This window comes from Natrix helvetica (genome assembly GCF_964273705.1).
Source record: "Natrix helvetica genome assembly, chromosome: 6".
Classification (NCBI taxonomy): Eukaryota; Metazoa; Chordata; class Lepidosauria; order Squamata; family Natricidae; genus Natrix; species Natrix helvetica.
In genome coordinates this window covers 22,737,996-22,756,859 of record NC_138553.1, presented here as the reverse complement: position 1 = coordinate 22,756,859, position 18,864 = coordinate 22,737,996, and the positions used below count along the sequence as shown (strand labels likewise).

At 35.0% G+C, this 18,864-nt stretch overlaps 2 protein-coding genes across 7 annotated transcripts in view; one reads left to right on the top strand and one right to left on the bottom strand.

The window, feature by feature from the left end:
- PARPBP (PARP1 binding protein) overlaps positions 1-683 on the bottom strand; it is a 35,134-nt gene extending 34,451 nt beyond the window's left edge. Inside the window, exon 1 of one of the 2 annotated variants that reach the window (XM_081956845.1) lies at positions 534-683. The gene's annotated coding sequence lies outside the window, so the exon portion shown is untranslated. The remainder of the gene's footprint in view (positions 1-533) is intronic. The other variant, XM_081956846.1, reaches the window with a different exon arrangement.
- A 25-nt stretch (positions 684-708) lies between these two features.
- On the top strand, positions 709-18,542 carry NUP37 (nucleoporin 37). 5 transcript variants are annotated; one of them, XM_081956847.1, is made up of 10 exons: positions 709-805; positions 1,419-1,604; positions 2,805-2,929; positions 5,944-6,016; positions 7,540-7,631; positions 11,196-11,286; positions 12,308-12,489; positions 13,246-13,296; positions 15,781-15,874; positions 17,456-18,542. In XM_081956847.1, exons 2-10 carry the CDS (start codon positions 1,449-1,451, stop codon positions 17,567-17,569), a joined length of 978 nt encoding a protein of 325 aa, XP_081812973.1. In that variant the 5' UTR covers positions 709-805; positions 1,419-1,448; the 3' UTR covers positions 17,570-18,542. The 5 variants fall into 5 exon arrangements, with proteins under 5 accessions (XP_081812973.1, XP_081812977.1, XP_081812974.1 ...); XM_081956848.1 differs by having other exon boundaries at positions 799-917; XM_081956849.1 differs by lacking the exon at positions 709-805 and adding an exon at positions 943-1,076.
- Positions 18,543-18,864: the final 322 nt, after the last annotated feature.

Here is an 18,864-nt window from a genome sequence, read left to right as displayed (position 1 = left end):
ACCTTCGGTGTCTAGTCATGCCGGCCACATGACCACGGAGACGTCTTTGGACAGCGCTGGCTGAGCACTGCCCCCTAGAGTCGGGAACAACTAGCACACATGTGCGAGGGGAACCTTTACTTTTAAATTAACCTGCAATTATCCAACGAAGATAAATAGGCGATTCCAAACAGGCAAAAATAATTTTATACAAAGTCTTTGCATAAGGCATGGCAATGAGCACAGCCAAATTTTAAAATATTAGGAAAAATCTAGGAAACAAAGCAACCTGTTAGTGGCTCTTGGTTATGATGGCTATGTAATCAGTGGAGGAGACTGTTACAGTCATGCTCTGCCTGCGAATTTTTTCCCGGTTGCTCCATCAGGAGAGCAACCGGGGGGAAATTCGCAGGCAGAGCATGACTGTAACAGTCTCTATATAATATATATATTTAGATGCCAGCCCTCTATGCTTATACAGACCATTCGGATTCTTATGAAAAGGGTTAGATTCAGTATAAGAGCGAAACAAAAAACCCGTCCCTCTCCCTTACTTGTTGGTCACACACTTAAAGTCCTAAATGCGCTTTTCTCGCAGCGTCGCTCGCCTCCCTCAAACTCACCGCGCCGTCAAAAAAACAAACACGCCATAGAACCTTTTAACTCGAGCAGCCACTCGTGGCGGTTTATTTTTAAACGCTCCGCCATCTGCCAATCGGAAAGCGGCGGCCTTTGACGACCCGGAAGCGTTTTTTCCACGAGGTGGGAGAGTGAAGCTATCCGGAAGTCCTGCGCTCTGCACGAAGTAGCCGCGGGAATTTGATGGGTAAATTTGTGGAGAAAGTTGTTCTGTTGGTGGTGGGTGTACGCGCGCGCTCGACAGTTTCTTTTTCCCGCGTAAATCTAGGCCTGTGGAAGAAGAGGCTGTTTCCTCTGAGGTGAGGAATGAGCTATACGGGGCGGCGAGGCTGTTTCATGCAAGACTACTGGCTTCAGCCCGCTGTCTTCTAAGCCTGCCTCAACCCCTGGGACTTTTGGGGTGTTGTGTGCACCGCCCGGCCGAGCTCAGTAGGTGCCGGTGAACTGCTAACCAGGAGGTTAGCTAACGCGAGCCGTTCCAAAATGTCTGATTTTTGCCATCTCTTATTATTTACTATGCATTGGTTGCACTGGTTTAAATATGGTTTCAAATATTTAAGTGCTTAGGTAGTTTATGTAGTGTATATTGGAGGCAGTGACCCTTTGAGAGCTGTATGCAAAGAGATTTCATTGCAAGGTATGCCAATCAGAGTACATTGAAAGTGACAATAAAGTTATTCTGAGTTCTAAAATGGAAGAATTAAGCTACCAAAGCTGTCGTGTTTCAGGTGAAGCTCTTAGTTGAAAAATGAGCTTGTAGAATTAGGCGTTTAGATAAACCCATTTTTGTCCAACTACAGAAAGCGTTCTTCTGGTTCCTTCAACCGAAGATGAAGCAGGAGTCTTTCCGAAGAGCAGCCTATACTGTGGAATGTAAGGATTATGTGCATGTGGTAGAATTCAATCCATTTGACTGTGGCACTGCAGAATCACTCATTGCATATGGCGGCAATAATTACGTAGTTGTTGGGACTTGCAGATTCCAGGTTAGTATACTCTATAATTCTTAGATTTATGTGGAAGCCTTAATATGGAAAAAAAGACTACATTTTGAGTTACATCTGAAATTGGAGGAAAGTGTTTTAGAAACTCAGTGGACAAGATATACATAGAATAGAAGTTTCCAAAGGATAATTGGTGACTCTATGGCAGAAGCAGCAGCAAAATATTGTGCTGTTTAAAGACTAATAAATGTATTGAGGCATAAGCTTTAGAGGGCTGCATTTCATTTCAGCCATTATCCTGAATTCCCCAGGAGATTCAATGATGGGTCTTAGCATCATTCTTTAACAAAAGAATTACAAAGATCAAATTCATATTAAAGCAGGCAAGGTAGAATTCATTAAAAAAATGATTTCATTACCCATGTATTGTATAGGCAAGGCATTTTTAAAACCTATATATTAAGTGTAAAAACAATTGTTTTGTACCCAAGTAATTATTACAATCTCACTTTGTGCATTTCTTTATTGCTTGACCACTTAATGATTGCTGTGTCCCTCCCTCTTCCACATGTCCCAATTATCTCTCAAGATAATAAGTCTTTTATAAAATAGAACATAATAAGGTAAAGTGCATGCCTTAACAGACATTACTTTTTTAAATGATCCAGGATTTTGTTTTATCTGAAATAGAGGAACAAACTGTCCTTTTCATAGCATTTATGAAATTTCATAATAAGATTTATAATAAGGTTTCCTTTTTCATTATACCTCTTGTATTTATTGCTCATTTACTTATTTTGCCTTCCATTCCTGAAAGCTTTGGACAGCAAACAATCAATACCAGCATAAATAAAAAAGCATCTAACATATACATTAAACCTACCCATAATACCAAGCTGTCCTATAATCCTGGAAACATTCGCTTCCCAACACTTTTGGAGAGAAACATGGATAGTTTTTAAACCCAGCAATTAGTTTTCTTTCAGATTCACTTCATATATGCATACAAAAATACAAGTATTGCTTCAGTAAAATATTGTGTATGTCTTCTTAGAATGGTATCCTTTTTTTTAGTTCCGTGGGAGCTATTCCCAGACCAATATGCATCAGATTGCAGTATTCACTTAATTATGTTTACAAGGGAAAAGAGTATGCAAGGGTCTCATGGCAAGGAGGTACGTTTTATTTTAACAGCCTATTCATTTGTTATGAAGCATATCAAAATATTACATACATCTTTAGGAAGAAGATGCAGCAGTAGAAGGAATACAGTATAAAACTCTCAGGACTTTTCAACATGAAAGCAGAGTTGATGCCATTGTGTGGAGCCCAGAAACTAGACTTGATGCTTTACCTCCCCATATAAGGTAATATGCCTAATAAATAGCAGGATTTTATTTGGTTTTTAAAAAATATTAATTACATATCTTGCCTTTTGTCTGGGAATTCAAGACCAAATGCATAGTGGACCCCCTCCTAATTATATCTCTTCCCCTCTCCCAGCAATCTTTTAAGGTAGATTGGGCTGAGAAAATGACAACTCAATGTCATATAGGGAGTTCAGTACAGGCAGTCTTCAACTTAAAACCATTTGTTTAGTGACCATTCAAAGTTACACTGTAAAAAGTAACATGATATTTTCACACTTACAACGGTTGCTCCATCTTTATGGTAACGTGATTGGAATTTGGAAGCTTGGCAGTTACAGTGTCCTCTTATCCTGTGATCCCCTTTTGTACTCTTCTGACAACAAAGTCAATGGTGAAGCCAGATTCATTTAACAACCCTGCAGGGACTGGTCCAAAATGGCTTTCATGCCTAAGGGAGGACTAGAATTCACAATCTCCTGGTTTCTAGTTTGGTGCCTTAACCACTAGACAAGACTAGCTCTAGTTAGGACAGGTCCTTGAAGTTCTGGATATCCCAATAGTCCACAGTGTCCATTTAATTTGTGTAAGAGATCAATATTGGTTTCCTCGTTTTGTATTCCATCTTTATTTATTTTTTTACAAAAAACTGGTGATTGATTCAATCTGTTTGTTATTGTGTTGATTTTTTCCATGCTTACATTATTTACATTCCACGGTCTCACTGTAATTCTGTCTTTGAAGCTTTGGATTTTCTTATTTGCCATAGAGACATCACAATTAGACACTACAAAGGCATGTCTAGTCATAATCTTATGGTCCAGCCTACAGTACTACAGTATTAATACTCATAAAGATCCTCACCTTTTCTTCAGTAGCATGTTGAGTACCATCTGACCTGAGGGCCCTATCATCTGGAGCTATCTTATTAATCATTTTATACTGTCTGCCCATGCAGTTTCTTGTTAAATACAAGGAATTGTTTATTCCAAAGGTGCTTTTTCAAGAGGCAACTAGACTTTCTGGTTTTTCTTTGAAGATGTTTTGGTTCTCATCCAATTTCAAAGAACCTTCTTGGATAAGAAGCAAAATGTCTTCAAAGAAAAACCAGAAAGTTCCCATTGCCTCTTGAAAAACCACCTTTGGGACAACCATGACCTGAATGACTGAGAATCTCCATAGACAAGAAATGGTTTACCATTGTCTTCTCCCATGCAGTATGATGCATCATCATCTTCCGGTATTGCTGACTCCTTTCCTTAGCTGGACAGTGGGATGGCCTTCAAGTCTTGAGTGACCCTGCTGGGATTATATACATTTGGCTTTTATATTTTGCTCATCTCTGCATGGAAGAGCCCTCATTGTGATAAAGCACCACAGCAGAACTTAGGAGAGATATCAGTACAATAGCATATTTGCACTCTTGTGTGATCAAGCAACTGGCATTAATATGACAAAACAGGAAATTTAGGAAGTATTTATATCATACAAGAAATATTGAAAAATACAGTGTAATGCTACTTATCTTAGTCACTAAATGTTTTAGAAATCTGCCCAGAAACATTGAAGCATTAATTGTGGTAAAAAAAACAGATTGGATAGAGTGATTCTGAGAAAATACCTCATTTTCATAAGCCTCTTAGTTCATCACTGATACTAAATGCCTGCTGCTACCAGTTTAAAAGGGCAGATGCTGTTGTTCCTTCTATGCTATGTGCACAGACGGTTCAGAAATGCAAAGCTGTGACTCTAGGATTATCATTTTTCCTAATTAATAGAAGACAATGAAACATTTAAGAAATCAAATACATTACAGCCATGAAACCCAAGTAAGAACCAGTGTCAGTGTCCTTTTACATTAAGCTTGATTTTCAAATAATAAACTCCTATAAATCTTATCACTTTTTTAACTTATCAGTTGCCTGAGAAATAGAAAACAAAATTAGCCCTAACTAAAACAGACACAGCAGCAAAATGCAGTGCCATGTGGAACATATAAACAGCTCTCTTGTGCCTCATATGTTGTAAAATATGTATGTTAGTCCTAAGTAATGATTTCCAGATTTTCTACCATGTTTCCCCGAAAATAAGACAAGGTCTTATTTTCTTTTGACTCCCAAAATAAGAACTTGGCCTTATTTTTGGGGAGGTCTTATTATTTTTGAGGTGCAGGAGGCGGTGAGCATGGTCACCTCATGGCTGCTGCTGTGTTGCAATATTTTGGGGGAGGGCTTATTTTTTGGGGAGGGCTTATTTTAGCGCATGCGCTCAAAAGCCCAATTGGGCTTATTATCTGGGGTGGTCTTATTTTCAGGGAAACAGGGTAATTTGTATTTCCAAATTGAATTGTTATTTACCTTTTGTGTCAGAATGTGTTTTTATATCATCCCATGTATTTTTCTTGTATGTATCATTTATATCATGTATGTATCATATCGTATAGCTTGAGCAGGAAAGAAAATATATTTTCTTTATAGATGATAAATGTTATGCTATATGCTTTTTTCACTGAAGAACAAGTAAAAACTCTTTATATAAATAATTACAGATGACCTGCTTTGCTGTGACCTGTTATGCATATATACAGTTAGTCTCTGTTTACCAGCTGCCTCATTTAGCAACCATTAAAAGTAACATTGATGTAAAAATACATTTTTATGGCAAATCTTCACATTTATGACCATTATAGAATGCCAGTCATGTGATCACTAATCATGTGCTTCCCAATCAGCTTATCAGTTAATGTAGAATGTGGAAGTCAAACTACAAGTTTTGGTCACATGTTTTGTTTAATGACTACAGTGACTTACTTAATGACCAAAGAGTCATTAAACCCATCATCACATACCCTTTCTGTATAGCAACATGGAGTTGCCCAATTGTGGTTGCTAAATGAGGACCACCTTTAATAATTAAATGATGTACTTTTTCATGATAACAAAACTAATTTGAGAAAATAACATGTCAACTGTTACACAAAATTACAATACTTATAAAGTATTTCATTACATTAGATTTTGTACTGCTGCTGCTGATAGGAAGTTAAGGTTATTCACATCGGACCTCAAAGATAAGAATGAATATAAGGTGAGAAGAAAAAAATGTAATTATAATAACAACAGTGGCTTTTAATATTATATACAGATCAATTTAAATTGCAAATTAAATTGCATTACGATGCCTTGCATTCAGTAATTCAGCATTCCGTAATTTTGAATAGATATAAACAATTGCATTGTATCTTGTATTTTAAAAGGTGATTCTAGATGACATTTTTGAAGCACATTTGGATTAAGAAGCATTATAGTATTTATTTTAGCAATTCAGAACTAAGTTCCATTTTATACTTCTAGTGCACATTTTAAATAAAATTAAATATCTTTATAAATCTAAAGTAGATTGAACCATGAAGAATAAAGGTCAAATTAATTTATGACATTTAAGAAGCTGCTCAGAGTTGCCTTGAACTCTGAAATGGGTGGCATATAAATTTAATGAATAAATAATAGAAGATGAACAGAAAGTACAACTGGATATTCTGTTACATCTTTGGGTGATGTGCAAGGATTTCTTACTCCAGTTGTTTAGTAATAGCATAGACAAAATGTATTTTCTGTCTCCCTTAGATATATATAGTAGCTAACGGAGATAAACTTTGAATGGATCTCAGTGTTGATAAAAAGAACTATTTCAGTTCCCAGACTTGCAATCTTCCCTGCTCACTTCCTTGACTTTACTTGTGGGAAACCAACAGGAGTTGCAAGTTGCAAATGGCAATTGTTATTGAGAAGTTGTAGTTGGTTGTATGCATGAGCTGCTTACCAGGTACCTGAATTTTGTTCAGGTGATTATGGGAGGTGTTGCAACAGCCAGAACTTTGAGGACCAGCTGTAAGTTCTTTGTTCAGCACTATTGTGACTTTGGACAGGTCCTGAACAAATGGATCTTAAGTAAAGATGACTTCTATGTCTCATTAACATTTGACGCTTACTTGAAAAGTTAGATACAATGTAACAAATTAACCCAGAGGGCAAAAGCATGAGTGCACCCAAATTCTGCATTTATGATGCATTGGTATACTGGTTCTGTAGCATGTGCTGTGAAGTCAATTAAGAGACCCAAGCAAAAAATAAATAATGGCAATTACCAATTCCTGTGGAAAGTAAGACAGAAACCTGAGATAAGTGTTATTTAATCATAGTGGTGACTTAGATTTATTTATCATTGGGCCTGAAGCTTCTGATAACAAAGATGACTTTAGAATGGAATTGGTGTTTGTGCAGGCTATTGCAGTGTAATTCATATTATACTACACTGATGCCAGTTTGAATAAACTAGATCTAAACATGGCAGATTGTCTCTTTACAAAGCTAAAATCATGTTGACTTTATTTCCTTCAAAGGTACAATTCAAAATATAGTTTCGACCAGCAAAATCCTCAGCCTAAATGACTTGAGTCTTGGTCTTATATTTTGATCCTAATTTTGCTATCGTCTCCTTACTATGCCTTAGAATGGTGCCTTCATTTTACCTTGGCTGATATTACTTCTTTTAAAATGCCATCTTTGTCTTAATTCTGTAATAAAAGATATTTCTCCTTTTTTTAACAGACTTTGGAAGGCCATTCAGATTACATTAATGATTTGGTATTTTCACCTAAAGGTCAAGATATTGCAAGTGTGAGTGATGACCACACATGTAGGTATGTATTCTGTTAGTGAAATATTACTTTAATTATTTAAATGTGAAAAAATTAAATTAATTTTTAAAAATTATTAAATCATTAAAATTAATGAACATGTAGAAAATTGATACTTTTATCGAATTTTTAATATTTAGAAGCTACACACAAACACACAGAATTCTAGTATTTGGATGATTACTATAGCAAATAGATGGTTTATTTTGGCCTGTTTGGATAATGGGTTTTCAAGGGCACAGTTTGAATTGATTCATGCTATAAGAATGAAGGACAAGAGTATTTCAAACTGCTCTTCTCCTTGCTCTTCCCATCCTCTGTCTTTGTGAAGACACAATCTTCTGAGAGTCATCTTGAACATTCAGAAATACTAATTGGCAGTGGGATATGCAGTATTTTCTGTTCCTAGCCCTTAGCAGATTATCTCTGCCCTGGTCCCTTATTTTATATTATTTCAGTAATAGGATTGTGGAGAACTATATTGAAACCACTGGTTTTTTAACTGCTTGAGTGAATATAAAAAAATTCATGATTCAGTACAAATGTACCAATTACTGTACAATTACTCATACTAGTATGAGGATGCATCCAAAATAATGTTTTAGTGACATCACTAATACCAGAAATGGAATATTATATTAATGAAAGGATAGTACATAATGTTAGCATATGCTTTAAAAACAAAAATAATGTTGTAATTCTGCCTTTTACAGAAAATTTGCCAATCATTTCGCTACTTGAAGAATAAAATGATTTACAGATAATAATAGCATGTAGAAATACATAGCTCATTTCAAATTCAACTACAAAAAATCTGCTAAGGATGGTCCACAAAGCATTATGAATTCTTGTGATTTAATGAGGGAAAATAGCAAAGCAATACTGTCATCACCATTTCTGGTTGTCTTGAAAACTGAGTAAATTACTGACTCTCATCTAGTTTTAAAAAATTATTCCCAAGTTAGTTTAGATAAGCATGACATACCTGACTAAAAATCTGGCCTTGATTATCTATTAGCACAATTTTAAGCTGTTTTAGTATAAAATCTGTCCAGCATTTTCATTACCTACACTGATCTGGTTTTTGTTTTAATTCATTCACTTTATCTTTTTTCTTAAAATTTTGTTGAGTGACTGAAATTTTAAAATGCAGGATACCGTTCATCCTCCTTTCATTTTAAAAGAAACCCTGTGCTTCTCTTAGATTCTAGTACATTATAATAATCACATTATTCATTATTAATTAATAGATTTGGAATGTTAATCCATCTATCCCAGCCCTTCACAAGGACCTGGGATAGGCAGATATATGGATACCCCCTTGCCAGGAAGAAGGGCTTATGATGCTCTGATGTGATTGAAACCTATACAGCCAGTAGTGTATACTACCAGAAGGGTCATCCATGCCAGACAGATTTTAGCAGAAGGGTCAGTCTAAATAACCCATTTAATATAATGAAAAAACAGAAAAGAATCCTGTACTAGATCAGTTGACACGCAGGTCAGCAAGGACTAAGGTCAGATATTAGACTTCCTGAACATCTGTGAACAATTTGGTAACAAGATTCATGTGCTCTGGGTGGGCAAGGTGGGATTCAGCCAGTTTGCACCAACCGGAGAACCGGTTGTTAAGTTTCTGAGCAGTTTGGTGAACTGGTTGTTGGAAGAAATCATTAGGGCAGAGAACCGATTGTTAAATTATTTAAATCCCACCACTGCCAAGTCCTGTAGTATTACTGGAAGAATAACCAAGAATGACAAAAGTATACTGTAGAATAGAAATCAGAGAATTGGAAAAGTATCAAGATCTAAAAATTGAAGTTGAACAATTATGGCATAAACCAGCAGCAGTGGTCCTCTTGGTTATCAGCTCACTGTGGACCATACCTAAAAAGCTTTGCATAACACTCAGAAAATCTGCACATTAACAAAATTTCCATCTGTCAGTTACAAAAGGCGACACTGCTTGTATACACACAGTGTATAATGCTGATATATTACGACAATGTAGGTTCTTAGAAATAACTAATGCATATGAAGACCCACTCCAGATGAAGAAGTGGCAGCTGTGATTTCATGTTGTTGTGTATTTTATTTATTTATCCATATTCTGTCTTTATTATTTTTATAAATAATTCAAGGTTGTGAATATACCTAATGCAGGTAGTCCTCGACTTACAACAGTTCATTTAACCACTGTTCAAAGTTACAACAGCACTGAAAAAAGTTACTTATGATCATTTTTCAGACTTAAAATCATTGCAACATCTCTATGGTCACGTGATCAAAATTCAGACACTTAGCAACTGGTTTATATTTATGACAATTGTAGTGTCCTGAGGTCATGTGATCACCTTTTACGACCTTCTGGCAAGCAAAGTCAACAGGGGAGCCAGATTCACTTAACAATCATGTTACTAACTTAACTGCAGTGATTCACTTAACACGAAAGGTCAGGAAATGGGGCAAAATTCACTTAACAAATGTCTCATTTAGCAACAAAAATTTTGAGCTCAATTGTGGTCGTAAGTTGAGGACTACCTGTACTCTCTCATCCTATTTTCCCCACAACTCTGTGTGATAGATTGGGCTAAGAGAGATTAACCGGCTCAAAGTCACCCTGAAACAATGGCATTAATAATGCTTTAAATTTTCAGAGCATAGATGATAACATTCATCTGTGATGAGATCAATATTGTCTCCATAATTCATAAGGACCATGAATGTATAGCAATATTAGGAAACTTTGTTTTTTATCCATTTTTGTATGTTTATACATTAATTTATTTTTATTGCCTGCACATATTTGAGGTATAAAGCTGGTTTTAGATGAATAACAGAACATGTTCCAGTAAAAGGGAGGCGGGAAAATATTCTGAATATATTCTGTAACTGAATGTGATCTTTATATTGCAACAAAATTTAAAGCAGATTAAAGCATTAAGTCATAAACTGTAAAATTGATGCAATTCCCTTTCACTTCTTTGGCTCAGGAAGAGGACCTGATTCTTTTGCCAAAATGATTCACTGCCTTGAATTATATTAAGTTCATTTTTAAATGCATAAACACACAGAAAGTGTTGATTTGGCTTGGAAAAATCTACAAGGCAAGATTTCTGGCACCAGAAGAAAGGGCTTTGTCTGCAGATTATGTAACCAAATAGATATTCTTTGTTTTCACAGATATGCACTTTAGAAAAAAGGGTTCTAATCTCCAAATTTATTAAACAGTAAACTGTAACAGTTTGAAGGTACCTTGGAGCTAACGCAGGGATTCGAACCGCCAAACTGCCGACCTTTCTGATCAACAAGCTCTGTCTTAGCCACTGAGCCACCTAGGAATGAGCACATATAATATAGCTTTCTCCTATAAAAAATATTTTCCTTTCTCATTTTTTTCTGTCAACTTCATAACCATCATCCACTGATATTAATCAGTTAAAATATACAGTATGTACATTCTATCTACTGTCAACTGCATTTAGGTTGAAAAGACCAGATCTTTACTGTGCTAGGAAGGAGTAACAATGTATAACTTCCTTAACCCCTAATCTTTTTTATGTTTAGAGTCTGGGATTTAGAAGGAAATTTAAGAGCTTATTTTGTTCTGCGTTCTCCTGGAATGAGTGTGGGCTGGCATCCTGAGGATGCATTCAAGGCAAGTATCAACCAAACTGGGAGCTATTTACAATAATTGTATATAAAACTGAAGCATTTCAGAATTTTCCAGTGTTCATACTCTGAAAAAGTGCAAGCTTTGCAGTTAAAGGCACATTATGTGTTGCTTTAGAAATGGTAACCTACTTCTTAGTTTAAGCTATTGGAAAAAGGTAAAGTAACTGGGGAATAATCACGTATGCTCCCCTATGCATTTAAGGGGATTTTTTAAAAATGTATTATCATACTATGATAATTTAATTATTAAAATGGTCTAGCCTCATTATTTTCAAAGCATCTTGAACCTGGCATTTATTGTCAGTTAAAATAATTTCCTGCCATGCTCTTTACTTATTTACTGTCTAGACAGTCTTTAAACTTTCCAAAACTCTTGTGTAAGAGAAATAAAACATAAATGAAATCAGTTTTAAAACCAAATGGTATAAAAATTAAAATAGCTCTCCAAAATTATAAAATCGCAGTCCCAACTATGAGTAATAGCAGAAGTATTCAGAGGAAAAACATGAACTATAAATGGATCTTTGGGGCTGCTTTAAAAGTAAGCACTGATAGGACTTGCTGAACCCTAGGTAATTAAAAAAGTCACCTTGATAACTCTTATTTGAGGTCTGACTTTCTGACCTTTTGCTATGGGCATGAGAATAAATTTGGGTTGTCAGGTTTTAATTTATTGCTGCATTTTAAAGCCAGTTGGAATTCACTATATGATCTGTTTTGTGGATTTATATTGCTGGATAACATCATGTGCTTTAATCTTCAATTCTTCCCATATTTCTCATGCTTTGTGTTTATGATATAATGAATTATGATAAATGATGGAGTTGGCCTGATACCAAGTTCTTTCTTCAGTTAGAATTCATTTTTGAATGTTAGACATATAGAAAAACCAGAACTTAATTATAACGATTCTTGATTGCGCTGTTTTAAGATTTACAGGATAAAGAAGTCTAAATAATGCCATATCCCAAGAATTGCAACTATCTGTTATCTTTCATTTGTAGTTGATGGTAGCAGAAAAGAATGGAACGATTCGGTTCTATGATCTTGTGACCCATCAGGCTATCTTGTCTCTCACAACTGATCAAACACCGCTAATGTCAGCAAGCTGGTGCCTAAAAAATACTTTTAAAATTGGAGCAGTTGCAGGAAATGACTGGTTTATCTGGGACATTACTCGATCTAGGTATCATAAAATATTCAGTGCATTTTTTCTGAAATGTTTCAGTATAATAGATGACTATTTTAAAAGTTGGCTTTTTAAAAATGTGTACAAAATATTTATTATTAAGACTACATGGCCTATCATGGCTATTTGATTTAGAAGTACAAAGAAAAAAAAGGAAATCTTAGATTTTATTTGCTGTGACTAGTCTTTAGTGTAAAAGGCTATTACACTTGTTGATTTGAATTTATATGGTAATTATAGCATAGTTAATACACTTTTTATGATGCAAAAAATGAATTACACTGTACAAAGAATAATTTCTAGAAATCACTTATTGGTTTACAAAATAACTTCCTAAATTTGTATTAGCAATTAATATTGATATTAAAAGCCAAGAAAAGGAAAACATGGACTGAGAATAAAGGCAGGAAAATATTTCCACTGCATTTCTTTGCTTTATGCATGATTTCCTTTGTATATGTGGGTTGAATAAAGATAATTAAAAATATCTCTTTTTCTAGCAATTCTTTTTCCACAGTACTCAAACCTACATATTCTCAAAAGTAATTTCCATGTCAAATGCTTTTAAAATTATGTTGGAAAGGAACCATTTTGTGGTTTTTAAGTGGCAGCCTTTTTTACAAATAAAGTTGTTGGATAGCATGCATTTATGATTGTTATCTTAGAATAAAGTCATGAAGTCCAAATTGTGCATGACCTACTTCTCAGCAGGAATTAATGATTTTTATTATTAGAAATTATTCTCTCTTTTAGTTACCCTTTGGATAAAAGGCCTGTCCATGCAGATCGAGCCAGGTTATTCAGGTAAGTTTTAGTTGGGTATGTACTTAATTGATGCATTTGATCAACTGACTTCTCCATTAATCATTGATAAAGGACCACAAGATTTGGCTTTTGCCATTATTTACAGATATACTTTGCATTTGAGGGGTAATTGTGTAATTTTTCTTAGAAGTTTAATTTTACATTAATTGTTAATATTTTACACTTTCTCTTAGCCTAACCTTTCTAACTTGATTTTTATGATTGGGAACTCTGAAAATTGTAATCTTAAAACATTGGGAAACTACCCAGCTTTTAAAGGATTTAGAAAATGAAAGACTGTTAAGAAAATAGGGTGAAATAGGAAATAAGGAAGCATTGTAGCACAATGTATAATAATTTTTACATTAGTTAGAAAGGCCGTCATGTCCAAGCCCTTGCTCAATGCAGGAATCCAAGTTAAGGCATGTTAGAGAAGTGCCATTCCAGCTTGAGCACATACAATTAAGTAGATTCCATCACATCTTTGGATAATTGGTTTCACTGTTCAGCTGCATGTCTTTTTTCAAACATTCAATCAAAATTTTCATTCCTATAATATAAATGCATGATTTGATGTCCCGAAGGGCAGATTTTTGAACAGATGTAAACCCTCGGAGATACCAGAGTAAACAGCACCAAAATGCTGGTAATAAAATAAATAAGACTTGCTTTCTAGTCCCTCAACTTTTAATTGTCTTTCCCCGTGTCACAGTTTTTTCTAAAACTTTCTTAAGGTATGGTACCTAGAACTGCACACTATACAGTCTTTGAGGTGGGTCTGACCATAGTATAACAGAATGAAATAATTACTTCCCATGGATTTGGTATTATATATTTCTAATGTATTCTAAAACTGCATATCGTATTTTTAGGTCTATAACACACTCCGGACCATAAGATGCACATTAGCTTTACAGGAGAAAAACAAGAAAAAAAATCTGCCTCTTAGCATCCATCTAGTATTCATCTGGCTAGCGTCCTTACAGCAAACAGCCTGATCCGATTCAGCATGTTATCACAGCCCCAGCACATAGCTTGTCAGGGCTCGGCTATGCACACACCCCCACCAGTCAGTTGAGCGACAGCTGGATCCCGGCCTCCCATAGCCTCACCGATCAGTGGGCTGGCCGACCAGAAACGCTGATGCCTCCTCTGTATCTGCTGCCTCTACCGGGAACACTGGAGCTTTCGCTGTTGAACAGCTGATTGGCGGTTGGATCGGCCTCCCGGAATACTGCCTATCAGCTGTTCTAGGTGCCAGGGATCACCGCCACAGCCTATCGCCAACGGCAGCCATTTGTTCAACACCGCCATGGCCAGTTCACTGCAGCCACTTCACCATCGCCACAGCCCGTTCACTGCCGCCGCGGCCTGTTCACCAGCAATTGGTGGTGAATAGCCTGCAGCAAACAGTGGTGGCAATCCCCGCCAACTGGAACAGCTGATTGGCACTGTACCAACCCCCCTCCTCCACTGCAATATTCACTCTAAATATTCACTCTATAAGACGCACAGACATTTCCATCCGCTTTGGGGTGAGTGTGTCTTATAGTCCAAAAAATACGGTAGTTTTTTCACAGGAATGAAATACAATGCAAAACATTCAGTATTGATCCCAAAATTTCTGTTGCTAAGAAGTCATTTGTTTTTTGCCCCATTTTATTACCTTTCTTGCCACAATAGTTAAGTGAATCACTGCAGTTAAGTTAGAAACACGGTTGTTATGTGAATCTGGTTCCCCATTGAGGGTCAGAGGGTCACAAAAGGTGATCCCATGACCCTGGGACATTGCAAGAGTTATAAATATGAGCCAGCTGCCAAGTATACAAATTTTGATCATGTGACTATGGATATGCTACAATGGTTGTAAGTGTGAAAAATGGCAATAAGTCCCTTTTTTGAGTGCCATTGTAACTTCAAACAGTCACTACATGAACTGTTGTAGGACTACCTGTATTATTGTATTTTTTACACTGAGCAAAAAGATTTGTGCATGCATGTACATAGACATGCCTTAGCCCTATGCAAAGCATTCAGAAGGGCAAACTTAACATATCAGTATGAAAAAGCATCCTACTTTAAAGTAGCTATGTCTGTGGAAAGATTCACTCAGATGCTTCAAAAAATGTCCATGATTGTGTATATGCATATTTTGTATATGCATAGATAACACTTCCCTGTATTCCCAACTGAAAATTGAAGCCACATGCATACACTGACAGCTGTGGACATTCTTAATAGCTGCACATACCTTCTAAAAGATGTGGTTGCTTTAATGTCTTGCCTACATTATATAAAATATTTTCAAGAGCTGTAGCATAATCTACTGAAATGATTCACTGCATTCACTGGAAAATATCTTTTATATACCTAACGTTCCCATTGAAATGATGAAATTCAGAAGTGTTTAATTTTGACTGTTTCATAATTATATTGAACATAATCTATTTTAAAATTTTGTTTAGATTCTCTTTTTGTGTTTAGATGGTCCAGAGTGAATGAAAACTTGTTTGCTACTACTGGCTATCCAGGAAAAATGATCAGTCAGCTTCTGGTTCATCATTTAGGTCATCCTCAGGTAAATTTATGAAAAATCAAAGATGTAAAATCCATTTTTTTAAAAAAAATTGTACAATTTCATCCTTAAGCAACTTATGATTATATGACAAATCAAGTGTAATACAATGTGGGAAATTTTATTTTATTTACTTCTCACTTTGATTTCATATGCTTTGAATCTACTTTATCAGAACATCTCAAGGAAAACTACATTTGTATGGTCAAAATGAAAAAAAATTTAGGCTGGAATTCAGAAAGTTACTTTAGACATGTTCTCTTTAAAGTCTTAGGCATGCTTGTTAGGATTTTTTCCCAGTTTACTGCTTTTAAAGATTAGATTCTCATGGTGGAGTGCACAGTGTTCTTGGTAGTAACTTCAGTTTTAAAAAACAATATATTAAATGCCATGGAAATTGGCAGCTTAAGAAGCAAAATCCCTTTTAAATTCTGGTTGTAGGGGATTTGCTGATGATATTTGGAGCATATGAAAATATATTCTAGGTTCACCTGGTTTTAATAGTTTTAATAGGCAAGCTGGTCAATCTAAGACATATAGTATTACTAATAATTAACTTTGTGTCATTGTGATTATGTCTTCCTAAAATAGTACTAAAATGGTAAAATTTGGCCTTTGGCTTACCATATGAGTTGAAGTGATTATGAAACAGATTTGGAAAGTAAAGCTGAGTCTACTGGAAAAGACTTGAGAATAAATTATTCTATCTCAATCCTCTGCACTCAAAAGGAACTTGAGGATTAAGATAATTAAAATAATATCTGTATTTTGCATCTTGTATTGCATCTTATACATGCTATGCATTATACAAATTTAGTTCTGATGTCCAGTGGATTAGATATCCAGAAAGCAATAATGGGAGCCAGTTAAAAGAATCATTTAAGGTAATACCTTGTAAGAGAGTTTTAATTTCACAAAATTCTTTATCTGGTAGAATGAATATTAGAAGCTACAAAAGTAGCATAGTGCTTATACTTTGGTTTAATGTAAATCATACAATAGAAGAACTTCTATAGATCTCAGGATAGCTACACACTGATTTAGCAAGACATTTCTGTATGCCTCCTGATTTTCCAACTTCTAAGGCTAAAAGATTCAGCATATAACAAGTGCATTTCTTAGATATCCATGATGTAAATCAGAGGAAACTATATTTGGAATGTGATGTAAAGGGGATAGGGTATGACAGGCAAATCTAGGTATTACTGTGGAAAAACAGTAAAACAACTAAATGAAAGTGCTGGCCTGCTGGTCTCTAGATGCAGTATCAGATCTCTAAAAGGTTGGGAGGACTGTCTCAATTTATTTTGGACTTTATCCTCATGCACTAATAGTGTTTTTTTTTTACTTGTATAGCTTATTCTTTGCTAAAGCATTATTTTTTGGCTTTTAGTTTCAAATTTAGAAGCAAGCTATCTTGAGATTTAGAAATTCTGAATTTATATCCAATTCCAGTGATGATTGCTAGGTCACATACAGTCAAACAACTAAAGAGTTCTTTGAAATTTATTTTGAAGTTGTCTTACTGTATGCTAGATCTTAAATAGAAAGAATAACTAAACTAATTTTTTGTTTCCTTTACAGCCTATCCTTATTGGTTCTGCACCCTTAGGATCTGGTTTAACCTGGCACAGGACCCTTCCACTATGTGCCATGGGAGGAGATCATAAAGTATATTTTTGGGTGACAGAAATGTAAAAAATTATATCTACAGTGTACAGTGGTTTAAAGTATCAGATAATGATTAAGGAAGGAAAGAGTTGAAGTAATATAGTTGGCTTATTTTATACTTTTTTAACAGAAACATTGCTTTTGAATGAAGTTCTGAAGATTTTAGACTTTCTAGTTTTAGAAGTGCAGCTAGATTTAACAGGGCATTGTACTCAACGTTTTCTGTACAAATCTTGTTGAAATAATATCTTGCGCAAATTTTCATTTGTTTAAAAGGAAGTGCAGTCAAGATAAATAGTTAAAATAGATTGCCTATATAGAAAGATACAGACTTTGATAGAATTACCAGCAAAGTAAGAATGGCTAAAAATGTTGTTTCAGATGCCATTTCAGCCTGGAATGTTTATTGACAAAGCATAGCAAAATCTTCTAAAAGTGAATATTTCTTTAAAAAATTGATTCCTGATATGAATGTATATATCTGGGTTACCAAGAATTGGTATCTGTGATACCTAGAACTGAAGATAGCAAGGAATGATGTAGTTGGAATAAATACTCTCATTTATTGGCTGCTAACTTTTACAACTGAATATATTGAGAAAAAAGACAAATCCAAAACACGAACAAACAGGTAGTCAATTTCTACAATGAAATTAAATTGTATACATAATAGATGTTAAGAACGTTTTTTTTTTCTCATGATAAACTAGAACTCAGTTTTTCCAGGTTGTTGAATAATGGGCAAAATCCATCCGTCAGTTGCTTGAAATTAAAAATGTCCATAGGTTTTCATTTTTCTGATTTGGACCTGCATAAGACAATGTTTTTGAAGATTGGGCTGTAATAAAGACTGTACTTTTTATAACTGCAAAATTCAAACATTATTTATTTATTTCATATGATAGTATGTGATGGGAGTGGTTCTTGTAAACTGAGATGATACAAATCAGACACAAATGTTTTTAATTAAACATGTTTTAAATAAATTTGCTTTTCTGAAGTAGTTGTCAATATTTTATTTCACATTACAATTAAAAATATGATTTTATTAGCTGTCTGTTGTTGCACAAATATAACAAGGCTGCAAGAAGTGAAACAAATATTTGGTAAATATATATTGAGGGCACTTATTTTATTCAAATGTTAATGTTTTATTTGCTACAGTGGATTGCCATCTGTCCTTTTTCACAATTTTTGTAAAGATCAAAGCAGGTAAAATGCTGTCAAAGATTACAAAGCTTAGCATGGATTCATACATTCAGATCACAGACATTTTCAGTTCCTCTAAATAGCTTAATAGGTCAGTTTGTAACATGCAAGAA